The sequence below is a fragment of the Lipophrys pholis genome (assembly GCF_963383615.2).
Source record: "Lipophrys pholis genome assembly, chromosome: 10".
NCBI lineage: Eukaryota > Metazoa > Chordata > Actinopteri > Blenniiformes > Blenniidae > Lipophrys > Lipophrys pholis.
This window is the reverse complement of record NC_137640.1, coordinates 2,937,587-2,950,984: the sequence shown is the minus strand read 5'-3', so window position 1 is coordinate 2,950,984 and position 13,398 is coordinate 2,937,587. Positions and strand designations below refer to the sequence as shown.

General features: G+C 42.5%; 1 protein-coding gene across 2 annotated transcripts in view; it reads right to left on the bottom strand.

Annotated features, from left to right (window-relative positions):
* The window catches only part of exoc2 (exocyst complex component 2), a 57,973-nt gene that overhangs the window by 30,893 nt on the left and 13,682 nt on the right, over positions 1–13,398 (bottom strand). For both annotated transcript variants that reach the window (XM_080473666.1, XM_080473667.1), the window contains exons 3-6: positions 12,771–12,947; positions 11,149–11,275; positions 8,061–8,174; positions 6,321–6,445 (exon numbers count right to left, since the gene is read on the bottom strand). In XM_080473666.1, coding sequence (XP_080329792.1) covers positions 6,321–6,445; positions 8,061–8,174; positions 11,149–11,275; positions 12,771–12,947 — 543 coding nt within the window. The remainder of the gene's footprint in view (positions 1–6,320; positions 6,446–8,060; positions 8,175–11,148; positions 11,276–12,770; positions 12,948–13,398) is intronic.

The following is a 13,398-nucleotide window of genomic DNA, read 5'->3' as shown; positions in this document are numbered from 1 at the left end:
ATGGGAAAATGATTTCCCAAAACACACCCGAAGTTTTTTAATGAAACTTTGACTCTCTAAACTAGATCCAGACTCCTTGAGCCAGTTTGAACATCTTACATCGAAATACAAATGTGGACCCTAACATGTGGCCTGGCCTTTCAAACCACACCGGGACTCTTTAAAAGACTGGATCGTAATCTTTAAAAACCCCCTGGACCACAGATATTCCTCACATAGACCCACACTCTTTCACCAAGACTGGACTTCTGCAAGTTGGCTTTTACCTGGATTCATAAAACTACACCTAGAATCTTTAAGAGAGTCAACCGCTTACCAACGGACTTAAAATCTTTAGATGACGCCTGGATTTTATTTTATTTTTTTGGACCTGTCTTTGAAAACTTAATCCAGACATGAAGTTCTAAACTTCTAAAAAAAAAAAAACAGCCACATCGAGACTCAGACTCGTTCACTGAGACTAAACCTCTGAAAGTAGGATTTTTACTTGAAAAAATACACCTCGATACAAAAAACCAACACATCTAATATTTAAAAGTCTGTCAGACTCTTTCAAATGGACTTTAAACGACGCTTGAATTTTTTAAAATACTCTTTAAAACAGTATTCTCCAAATAGCAGACACGGATCATTTAAACACTTATGAGGGGCTGGAAGCTACTGTCCTGTTTACATGTTGTTGTTTTTGCCATTTTGCTTATCTTTTATAAAAAAATGTTTTTATTATTATTATTATTGTTGTAGAACCCTGTTGCAAACGAGATGTTACATCTCAAGGGGTTATCCTGAAATTAAATATATAAATAAATAAATACTATATCATTATTAAATAAACTGCAAAAACATTATCACCAGAAACTGGTACAAACCTGAACCTCCAAGACCCAAACAATGAATGGACGTTGTCAAAAGTCTCTACACTGGAAAAAATTACTTTCTCTATAAGAAATAGAACTGATTTTATTTTATTTTTTTAAATATGAGAAGTGGATTCAGTTTTCTTGAAAGGAAGAGGATCCTGCCTCCTTCAGACTGCACAATTGTTGACTTCCTACTTAAATTCAATTTAATTTAATATGAATACACGTGTATCCCTACTATCTTCTGTTTGTTCTGTTCTTTTTGTATCGTTTTGTTTTTGTTGTATATCAAGTAAAAATATTAAACATAAAATAAAGTTATTAAAAAAAAAAAAAAAAAACTAGACTTGGCACTGGTCCCGTCATACTGTATGTCTTTGTAGTGACCACACTGAAACTGCACTTGGTTTAATCCAAGCCCAGCCTCTTTATTAAATATGTTTTTATTCTTTGCACTAGGATCTGGCCCAGTAGAACTAACCAGAATATTTGAGGCAGACATGGACTCTTTACCATGACGTCTTATGATTTAAAATCAACCTGAATTTTCTGAACTAAAAGTCAATTCTGCACAGTTTGTGACGTAAAAACCAAATTTATTCTACAAAATGGATAATGTCTTTGTCTCCACTTCCCTGCCTTACTCTACCAGGAAGTACCAGCAGAGGTTGACAGCAGAAGTAGTGGGAGACTAAATTAAGTTGGGGGGGGGGGGGTTGTTCTGTAAATAAATATGTGGGTCCATTCTGACAGACAGAAGCCTCAAGGCAGCGGCCGAGGTATTCCTAAAAAACACACTGTTCAAACACGCCTAATCAGCGGGGGACGTCACCGGTGACTCGCTCTTGACCAGCAGAAAAACACGCGGTCAGACGCAGGTTAGGCCAGAAACGGCACCGACCCGGGAGCTATAGGGGGGGGGCGAAGGAAGACGCGTGCGCCCGGAGGCCTGCTTCATGTCTCCACACTCCCCCGCAGCCCGCCGCCAGCTGCGTGTCCTCCAGCTCCTGTCACACGCCGGAGGGCCGGTGACGTCACGGTTAACCTAAACATCAGGTCAGGGTCCGGATAACACGCTTTCAGCCAGGACCTGAGGAAGAGCTGCAGCTCCCCGCTCCACTTCCTGGAACCATTGACTTGTTCAAAAAAAAAAAAAAAAAGAATAAGAATAAAAATACAGTGTCCCTGGTTGCTAAAAGTGGGAGATGTTTTGACTCCTGCCAGGGCTGGGGACTCGGGGAATGGGTCCTGGGAATCTCGCATTTTTGGAACACGGTAGCCGTTCCGCTTCCTGCATCACTGGGAGACTTCCTTTTCACACAACAATGAAAAACCTCAAATTTCAACATTTTTAGAAGCAACAAACCCTCCAGCCCCCGACGGGCTGTCAGTCAGTCAATCAGCTGGAGCGTCTCCCGTCTCCCCAAATATGCCTTGGCCCTGTCACGACGGCTCCAGAGCCGGGACCAAACGCCCAGCGCAGCCAAAACCCTTCCATCTCTTTCACCAGTTCTGCAGCGGTTCACATGAAGTGTTTACAGAACCACTTTCCTCGCTGGAAAAAAAACAACAAAAAAAACATTCCCTTTGACACGTGAACAAAATATTTTGTAAGTAAGACAAATTTGTGTCTAAAAAAGTTACTGAACACAACACGATAGCATAAAAATAACACCAGCTGATACCGAAATATTCAATCCAAAATAAAAAACAGCAGATACATGCCCCAAAAGAAATAAATCGAAGGTTTGTAACAATGCTTCTTAAAAAACTTAATCATGCGTCTTCCTCAAACTTTGCTGTCTTGTTAAGTCCGTCTGGCCTCCAGCACCTCCAGCCTCTTTCTAACTGGGTCATTTGAAAAAGGAAGCTTCTGTTTGGACCATTTCACTGTCCGATGTCCTGAATACAAAACGTCTCTGGATCACAGCTAAAACTGTTTAGCCCAAAGCTTTAAATCTGAAAGGAAAACATTTTAAAATGCAGACAACATTTGTTTTTAAACAGTTTCATATAAGATAAAAATATTTATTTGTTAATTGACCAAGACTTTCCAAAGGAAGAATTGTAGGTAAATAAAACTGGTAAAAACCAGATATGGAGACTAACATGGCCTCTAATTTTAAAATTTGGCTTAAAACAATTAAATGTACAGCTCAGACTGCCTCAGGTCCCTGGACCAGTTTCTTAGTGATGCTGTTATAGGTTTCTCCTGCTAAGAGAGCTTCATTAATGATCCTAGCGTCTCTGCTTTCTTCACATTTCTAGGTCACGATTTCATGGCACTAGCGTTGGGTTTCTCTCCTGCAGTCTGCGCTCTTTGTCTTCTCTACATTTGGGTTTGTGGTTTTTTGCTCCCATCAATCTGCAGCATGTAGTTTTTTTGTTGTTGTTCTGTCTTGTTCTTTTCTCTCTTCACTGCCCCCCCCCCCCCCCAATCCAAAACAAGCCAGTCAGATGTTTTCCACCTCTGAATCTGGTTCTACTGGAGATTTATTACTGTAAAAAAAAAAAAAAAAGAGTTTTTAATTGTCTGTATTACTCTATTGCTGTATTGTTGTTGGGGCTATGTGAATGAGCCTGAACTGATTAATCACGGTTTCAATTGAATTTGGATAAACCTTGTTCTTTTTGTACTTGACAAACACTCACACATGTTATTGATATTTTGAACATGAACAGAAAATCTTTTGAAGAGCTGGCAACAGCAAATTTTCCCCCAAAAGTCAGAATTAGCAACCAAACCCAAGCAAAGTTAAAGTTACAAATATATGTGGTTAACTGCCATCCTCAATGTGGAATCCATTAATGGGAGACGCAGGATTTTACTTTGCAGTTTCTGCTCTAGAGGGTTGGTTACGAGACCATCAGCGGGGACAAGAAAATGAATTTCTATCCCCTTCAGTTCTTCTCCCACATTTTGTTTCTCCCCACTGCTTCTACCAACAGCCTCACACTCGCATTAAAAATGATTTCAGACCATTACTGAGGCCATCAAGGTGAATCTGTCACGTGAAACTAAACAGAGGAGATGGGACTGTCGCACAGCACAGCACAGCACCTTCGGATGAAGATTTAAAAAAAAAAATAAAAAAGGAGCTCTTAACAGCCACTTCGCAGGTGAGGTTATTTGGACTCACTCAGAACAACGGAGACCTGCCAAATGCTCTAAAGCAACAAAGAAAGGATTCACAGCAGCAGCTCGAATAGCTGCTGCGTTAACAGGGTCTGGCAGTGGCAGAGCGGTCTGGAGTTTGGCGGGCTCTCCAGCAGCGTGCCGGCTGGTATGTCGGTTTGGCTGACCAGACGTATAGCGTACAGAATATCTCCACTTGAGCAATCCATCCTGGCCTCTGCTCATTTCATGTGATGAGGAGTCAAAGACTGCCCTGAAAAAAGGACACTGTGAAGCTGTAATGAGGCAGGAGTACGATTCAGTAATGCCGTTATTCAAAACAGGAGCGTCTTTCCGTGTATGGATTACAATTAAAAAGCAGAAGTATAATGTTTTGATTAATGGACTCGTATCTCCTCCTCCGAGCTTGTTACGACACCCCTATTACTTCTGAAATCAAATGTAGAAACAGGATAGGAAACCCCAGCAGAACCGATCATTTGAAGGTTAATAATGACATTTGTTGACAGATGGGAGCCGGTGGAATTACAAGCTGTAAGACGTCTCGCAAGCAGGCAGAGTTATTGTATTCCTATTCGACTTCTGATCAGTTCCCCTCACGATTCTTCTTATCCGGGTGTTTTAGAGCGTCACGCAGCCTGACGCCACATTCTACAACCCCGACCTTACTGCAGCTGGAAGCATCGAGGAGCAGAGGACAAAATGGTAAAAGCACGTTCACTTTCTAAAACAAAGCTGATGGTTGTGCAACTTATCATCAGTGTAAAGAAATGATCAGTCGCTAAGGGAGATAACACAAGCAATGTGCTTCGACATTTTGGCAGCCAACAGCATTATCTAAATCTTTGAATGGCTGATATGTGGATAAGAAGTGTATTGATTTGTCACTTCCATCATAAAATTATTCCCTCAGGAAGGAATTAGACAGATAAGGACACGCAATACTGGCATCGATGAATATTTGATCATTGATTACCATCTCCAGTAGTCTCTTACTTTAGTTGTTTGTTAAAAAATAAATAAATAAACCCACACACACACAGCTGACTTTGTTCTCCTTCACTGATATCTGCTCTGCTGAGAAGTTAATATTACCGTAATTTCTGGACTGTCCGCTGCTGAAGTTAGACTGGACCACATAAAGCAGCGCATGATGAGGTCAGGAAGACAGAAATATCACTTTTAGAGACGATTTTGGAGAAGCAGAGACGCTCAAAACAGCTCTGATAGAGGCGGAAGTGGATTCTGAGGGCATGAAGCTCGATATCCCCTAAAAAGCCATTAATTAGCCGCGTCATTGTTCAAGCCGCAGAGTCCAAATCGTGTGAGCAAAGTAGCGGCTTATAGTCCAGCTCCTGCACACAGGAGCAGACTGGACACTCAATATTGATGCAACACTAATTATAACCGTCATGAAGCTGCAGCCACGAAGCAGGCATTCATATTCGGGGCCGCCGCTCGGTGCCAAAGGCTCACCAAGCGGGAGAGTGATCTGTCCTCCGGGGTCACGGGTCACTCGAGTCCATCCACGGTGCAACGCTTCCTCCGTCCCTGGAAACTGTACATTTCCAATCGGCGGCAGCGGGCACACAGTAGGCACGCTCAGTCCGAACGTGAGAATGACTCTGCATTGTTCCCATTGGTCATATTGGGCCCGTTATCAGCCCTATCGCTCCTAATACTCGGACTCGCATTGTGTTGGGCTGCTCCGTTTATTTGGATTCAGCCGCCAACAATGAAAACATCGCCTCTCTTCCAAGCGGGGCACAAACACACGGAAAGCAATAATAATAATGATGGGGGCAGAAAAAGTGTACGTATAAATAGTAAGGGGAAGTAACTGAGTGGCTACGGCGGGAGCGGAGAGTAAACAGACAAAAGTATGAATGATGAAGTGAACAATTGAGTCGAGGTACCTGGCAGAGCGACAGCAGTCAGTCTCGGCTACCTTGAAATCTATTTGGCAGCTGAAGGTTTGTGAATGTGTGTGTGTGTGTTTATAGGAGTGAAGTGTGTGTGTGTGTGACAGGTGAGAGGTGATCTCATTTTGATGGAGGTGAATCAACCGTGTTGTGGTTGGCCGGTTTAACTGCAGTACAAAGCGGAGGCTTTTCACAGCCGAACAAATGAGCCTCTTTAATCAGCCGCTTCAAAAACCACATGTGTGCAAAGGGGAAAAAAAAAAAAACTCAGAAAGACACATTTACACAGAAAATGAAAAGCTTTTTTTCTGAGCAGCAATGAGGAGTGTAGATGTGAAGTCGGGGGGTGAATTAATTGTGGGGAAACTCCACAGCACAGCTCAATGTGGTAATGCTTCTCACCTGACAAAGCATCCTGAGCCTCAAAGAAGGTACTGAGGCCTCCTTTCACCGAGGACAGGCTGCCCTCGTTTTTCTTGGTGGAGTGTTTCTTCAGGTTAACCGCCGCGACCTTCAGCTGCTCGAAACTGTGGAAGAGAGCGCGTGACATTGTGTCTGTGGCGAATATTGGCACGCCGATGTTTTGGAAAAGTGTGTGTGTGTCTGTATGTGCAGGAAAAGACGACTTCGAGATGCACATCTGTGCCTACAGTCAGTGTGTGTGTGTGTGTGTGTGTGTGTGTGTGTGTGTGTGTGTGTGTGTGTGTGTGTGTGTGTGTATGCGTGTATGCGTGTGGGAGGGAGGTTTCCTCCGTAGGAAGAAACAGTCACCCGGTGAGATCCAAACAGAGGCCCCTGGTCATGGTGGATCCTGGGGTCTAGGTTACTGGAAGGCTAAGCGGGGTGGGGGGGGGGGCGACGGGGAGGAAGCCAGGAGAGTCCAAAATAACTCTGCTCTGCCCTCACATGACATGACAGTCTGGTGGGTCAGCAGGTTGCCTTGGCCACATTCCTCGCTGTTTCATCGAGAACCAGATCATCATTTAGTTATTTTCCCTCTACAATTTCTTCTTACAGTGAGTGTATCGGAATCTAAGGTCGGCTGCAGGTACTGCTGCTGTGAATTCATCCTTTATATTTCACGTGCATGCCAGACAGTCAAGTGGTTAAGCACCGACGGCTCACAGCAAATCTCATTTGAGTCTGAACAGAGGAGTTTCTCCAAGTGGAGAGTTCATGTTTCATGTTCTACTTGTCCAGGTCAAGACACTGAGGATTCCTCCCAAAGACGAGCACATGACATTAGTCTTATTTAATGTAGTTGTCTGTCTCTAGTTGGATCCATCAAGTGTGGAAGACAGAAGAAAGTATGGATGCTTAGTTATTAGAATATCAGAAAATAATCAGCTTTCATCATTGTCTAATGCGACACACTCTGCAATTTCAACAATCCTATAAGTTTGCAGCTCGCCACACTGCACGGCATGAATCTAATCAACTTTGGGCGCGACATGAAGTTTGCCCGATGAAAGCTCAAGCAGAATCACAGCCTACGATGTACGTGAGTCGCTTTCATTGTACAATAAGGTGCGATTGTGCGACAAGAAACACTCGGAAACGTGCGCCATCCGTTCACAAAAGAGAAACTCGGGAAACATGACGGAAGCCCTCGTCCTTGTGGCATTTATGTGTTTGAAGAGAAAAAAAAACAAAAGTGATCAGTATTTCACGCTTCATCTGTATTGGTCAGTTAAGCTGACGGAGGTCGGAGCAGCAGCCACCATCACTCCAAATATATGACACCGTCAGAATCTTATCGCAGGTTTGTTTTTGGTCGCAAGACCAAGACAACAGTCGTCCTGGAAGCGGTCTCGCAGAGATCTGGAGCCAAGACCAAAGATATCGCCACCATTATCTCACGATTGTTTTCTTTCGTCTGGTGTGTCGCAGGCATTAGTCGATGGGTTGAGAACTCAGTCTGACCCTCTGAGGTCAAGTCTCCTAGAAACCTTGTCTCACTGAGAGAAAATGCAATGCTTTGGTTCCCCTTTGTTTTTATGTAAATCCTCAAAACAGTTAGAATCAGATTGTGTCTCCCTGTATTAGCCCTGTTGTCAATGTGCCCACACTCCCGCTCCAGCAAACCAACAGAGCAGGTATAGAAGACAGATCAATGGATGGAAGTCTGAGGAAAGGACCTACCTGGAGCCAGCATGGTTATCAATGAGGTACAAGGTGGCGGAGAAGTTCTCACTGGTGAAGTCTCCACTCATCCCTGGAAACGTGAGCTCCATGTCTTTCGGTGGGATTTTGCCCCTGAAGGAAAAGCAGTGAGATTTTGTACAGTAAGTAATCATTAAAGAATACAGTGAGCGGCAGATAAGAAATAACCACATGGATAAAACCGATTATTTATATGTAGTCATGTGAACATAAGAAGTCAATGTAATTTTTTAATTGTGCCGCAGGAGGTTGAGTTTATCCAGCAGGGGGCAGTATGTAGCCAGGATGTGGCCCAGGCTGGGAGCTCCATGGCGTGGGAAGTGCAGTGTGTGACGCCTGGGTGCCCCTGGAGGACCAAGTACTCATTAGGGAAGCTTGATCTCTGCTAATGACCTGTGGCCTACACAAACCAAACCCCCGCCTCCTCCTCTTCCTCCTCCTCCACCACCACCATCACCACCACCCACTCTGCAGCTACACACACACACATATATACAGTAGGTGGAAACCCAAGACAAAAACCGGCACAATGAATAGACTTAACACACAATAAGAATCCACTACAAGAACAACGTTTCTGATGCAAATACACACCGATGCACTAAAAACAAAATGGCTAATTTAGAACACAACAATACTGTTTGTTAAAATATTGGAGAGAGGCATAACACTGAAAAGTGCAAAGTAGAAATGGGATTAATTTATTTTAAATATGATTATTTTCTTATCCTCTTGTGTGTACAGGAACTAAATAGCAAATGATACTCATAAAGAAGTTAAAAACATAATAACACTTCTACTGTACAACCTTCCAAACTACGTCTGGTGGCCAAACTTGGGGAGCTTTGCAACAGAAGACGGTTAATTAAAGAATAATGTTGCTGTTGTTGGCGGTATAATAATCTGAGTGGGCATGCGAGTCACCAGTCCTAATCCAACCTGTGGCTCTGGAAGCACATGTGGCAGAAAACAAGCAAAACTGCTTAGAAAAGAGATCAAATGGCTAAAATGTCCTTCCTTCCTTCCTTCCTGTGGCCATAAGACTCTATAACTCCTCCCTGTGAATAGTGTTTACTGGGTTTTGGTTAATTTCATTGTTTCTGTGCTTACATTAGTCACCGTTAAGCCGTGTACATACTAATGATAAAGAATTACTCATTTAATTATTTTATCCGGTCTTGTTTGATCTTCAAGCTTCTTTTCTATATATTCTGTGTGGAGCTATGCTAAAAGGAATTTTGCTCTGGAATTAATACAGTATTTCTATTCTATTCTATTCTATTCTATAAATGACTAAACTGTCTGAAAAATGCTGGAAAAGAAAGATGAAACCACTAAAATCCGGAGCATAAATGCGACGTAAGATCCAGTTTTTGTTTCATGCCTCATTGTAAAGGTTAAAGACGTTACTTTTGATTTGGTGGGAAATCACAAACGTGGCTCTTTTGGTCATAAAGGTTGCAGAACTGTGATCCACCAGATGAAACAGAACAAGAAAGGCTCTGGATGAGAAGACGGGACCAGATTAATAGGAAATAAAGGCCTTGTGGCAAACTGCAGGAGGCGGCGGGGACACCGAGGGTCCGTCGCTCATTAACGGAGCCAAACATGAAGGTGACCGGTGGGCCTGCAGCTCCCCACGATGGCACCGCCGGTGACACGACAATGCTGAGCGGGCCAGTCACTGACCTCGCGCCACCTCGGCATTTCAGCTGAACAGAGATCACAGCGTGGGAACCGAGCGCCTTCGATTCAACAAGTGCAGCTAATCAATGACTAACCCATCCTAACATAACACGAAGATTACGACGAGGCCGAGCGCTGGGCCGGATAAGTCACCACACAGTGTACACAACCACACAGAGCAGGCGGCCATCTTTTATAATCCACAAACGATCAGCTGGACGGATGTGAATACACTGCTGTCAGCTGGGTCAATAAAAGAAAATTTTAAAAAGTGGCACGTTGTAAATCTTTTGTGTGGAGTTGACTTCTCAACACAAATGAGGTATAAATATTTAAGGGAAAGAAAAAAATCTTGAGCGGAACAAAATAAACACAACATAGACCGAATTGGGTTGAAGAATATCTGCAACTGATTAAAATACACGTTAAAACACTTAGTTTGAAAATTTGTTAAGATCATATTAGAGAAAATGGAAAAAGTAAACTTCCAAAAAAAAATTACTGAAATAGATGTAGGATGACAAAACGGTTGATAATAGAAGATAAAAAAAAAAAACCTTCTTGTGTTTAAGCTTTGTTTAAAGTAAGCCCATTGCTATTTGCTGAAAGCCGGGATTTCCCACTACGTTTTCGTTGTGTGCACAGCAGCATACGCATGAGGACAATCCAAAGATCCTCCTTCTGAATCTAAACACAAATGGAATTAGGGAGTGATAATAATTTAAAAAAAAAATTGAAATAAGTTTCAGAAAAAAAGTTGTGCACAGCAAAATAAATCAGAAAAAAAAAGAAAAAAACTAAAAAAAAAACTGCAAATGATAGAAACAAATCTGAATAAAACAGGAAATTAATATGACGACGACATCAGGAAACAAAAGAAAGTCTTATGTAATATTAGGCAGGTGGAACGTCGCTTCACTTATTATTTCGCCAACAGGAAGGAAGAACAAACTCCCGTCTGAGAGACATGAGGGACTGATGGTTCTCTGGGACCGGGCGCGCGGTCCAGGCTGTTTATGGGGGTCTGGTCTCTGGCCACGAGCGGTCACTTGCCCCCGGCCCCTCAAAGCCAAACAAATACCACTGCAGAAATGCCAGAACACAAACTCCCCCGTCCCACTTGGTGGGATCCCCGGTGGGGCGCGTGGGAGGCGGCACCACGCCGTCTGCTCCCTGCGCTTCAGACACCGCCATCGTGTTTCCACTCCCTGCGCGGAGCGGTTGGCGGCCGCTCAGCCATCGCCATGTTGGCGGAGTATTTCAAACGCAGGCATATGGGGCGAGTTTGTCTCTGTTTGGGGATGTAAACCATGACTCAGCGGACGAGAGCGGTTGTGTTTACGGGGCGGCTCTCTGCGTTGCGGGTGTTCCCGGCGCGTACTTGTCTACGTCGATGCCGAGCGGGTTGGCGGGACGCAGGGAGAGCGGCGAGATGCCTTTGTTGCGGTCCGTCCTCAAGTCGTAGTAATTCATCTCGTCCACCCACACGGCAGACTGGTCCAGGATACCTGCGGGACAGAGACGAGACGAGACGCTCAGCTCTGACGACACATCCCAGATGTGCTCACACACACACACACACACACACACACACACACACACACACACACACACACACACACACACACACACACACACACACACACACACACACACACACACACACACACACACACACACACACACACACACACACACACACACACACACACACACACACACACACACACACACACGTAAACAAGCCCACGCATGTACAAAAGCATTTATACTCTGTCACGTAGAGGCATATTTAAAAATTACAATATCATTGAAAAGCCATTTATTTCCTCTCTTCAGTTAATTATTTAGTGATTTATCTTTTCACTTACCTACATATTTACTTCCATACTTATTTACATGCTTAAGTAGCATTTATTACTACTGAAATAATAAATGGTACTTTAAATCTTCCCTTGCTTACTTAAAAACACATCTACTTATTGAGTTACTCACCTGTTGACTTCTTTATATTTTCACTTTTTTATTATTTACTTCAGACTTCTTTGTTACTTATTAACTTCTTTAAACCTTTACCTGCTCATTTAATCACTTATTTAAATCTTCTCTTGTACACTTACTGGTTTGTATTGTATGATCACATATTACTTATTACTTGAATGATTCATACTTATTTACATGCTTTATTATAGTTTTCATACTTCATTCGCTTGCCTGTTTACTTATTTATTGACTTACCTATTTGTTTGTGATTCCCTTACTTATTATTAAGTTGATATGTTATTACATAACATATCAACTTAATTACTTCCATTTATATTTACTTGATTGAAAAGGGTATTTCATGACAGGTGGGCATGAATGAGATTATTTAAAGCAACAACAATAAATTAAACAAAAACACACAAAGTAAACATAACAGAGCAAAGCCAAACCAAACATTTATTAAATAATTACTTCTTAAATAAAAAATACTTTAAATCTTCTCTTGCTTATTTACATAATTTATTTCTCAATTGTCTGCTTACTTAAAAACACATCGACTTATTTAGTTGCTCACCTGTTGACTTACCGTTTCTTTACATTTTTATTTGCTTTTTACCGAATTACTGATTTAGTACCTCATCTCTTTATATACGTGTACTTCAGACTTCTTCGTATTGTTACTCATTAACTTCTTTAAATCTCTACCTGCTGATTTAATCACTTATCTATATCTTTTCTTGCACACTTACTGTAATTGCATGATCACATTTTACTTATTTGATTGATTCTTTCCACCTCGAGGTGGAAAAACAAATAAATGTGGAATTTAATGTGTAAGTACGTCAATATTTTTGTTGAACTTTATTCAAGATTTCATTTATTTCAGCATCTATTAACCAGTTATGTCTGATGTTATCCTTGATCCATGATCAGTAATTGCTGACGTGAAACAAAGAACGAGGAGGCGGAGGTCAGAGCTGTGACTTCAGCCACGTCCAGGTCCAGGCTGTTCCTTACCGATCCTCTCCGGCCGGATCAGCTTGAAGGAGACGGTGGAGGTGCCGAGGCCTCCGGATTTGGTGGTGACGTTGATCTCGCCCTTGTCGTCTTTGGCAGGACCGACGCGGCACACGATCTTGCTGGCGGACATCCACTCGGCTGTCAGCAGGCAGTTATGGCCGCAGATCGACAGACCTGAGACGGAAGGAGAGAAGGAGGGGAGAGGAGGTGAAAAGGCTGCGAGACGCAGACACACAGTGACAGAACAAATAAACAGGCACGCACACACACACACACACACACACACACACACACACACACACACGCACGCGCACACACACGCGCACACACACATACACACACACACACACACACACACACACACACACGCACGCACTCCTATAACGGGAGAAGACCCTTGCAAATCATTCACTTATTTATTGTAGAATTACTTTACACCTTATTCAAATCATTATTCACATATACTATTAATTTATTTACTTACTGATTTAAAAACATTTTCACTTGCCAACCCATTTATTTGGGAATCTCTTATTTATTTACATATTTTTTCAGCTTATTTATCTACTTATTTAGATAGAATTACCAAAAAATATCATTGAAAAGTAAATGTTTATGTCATTTT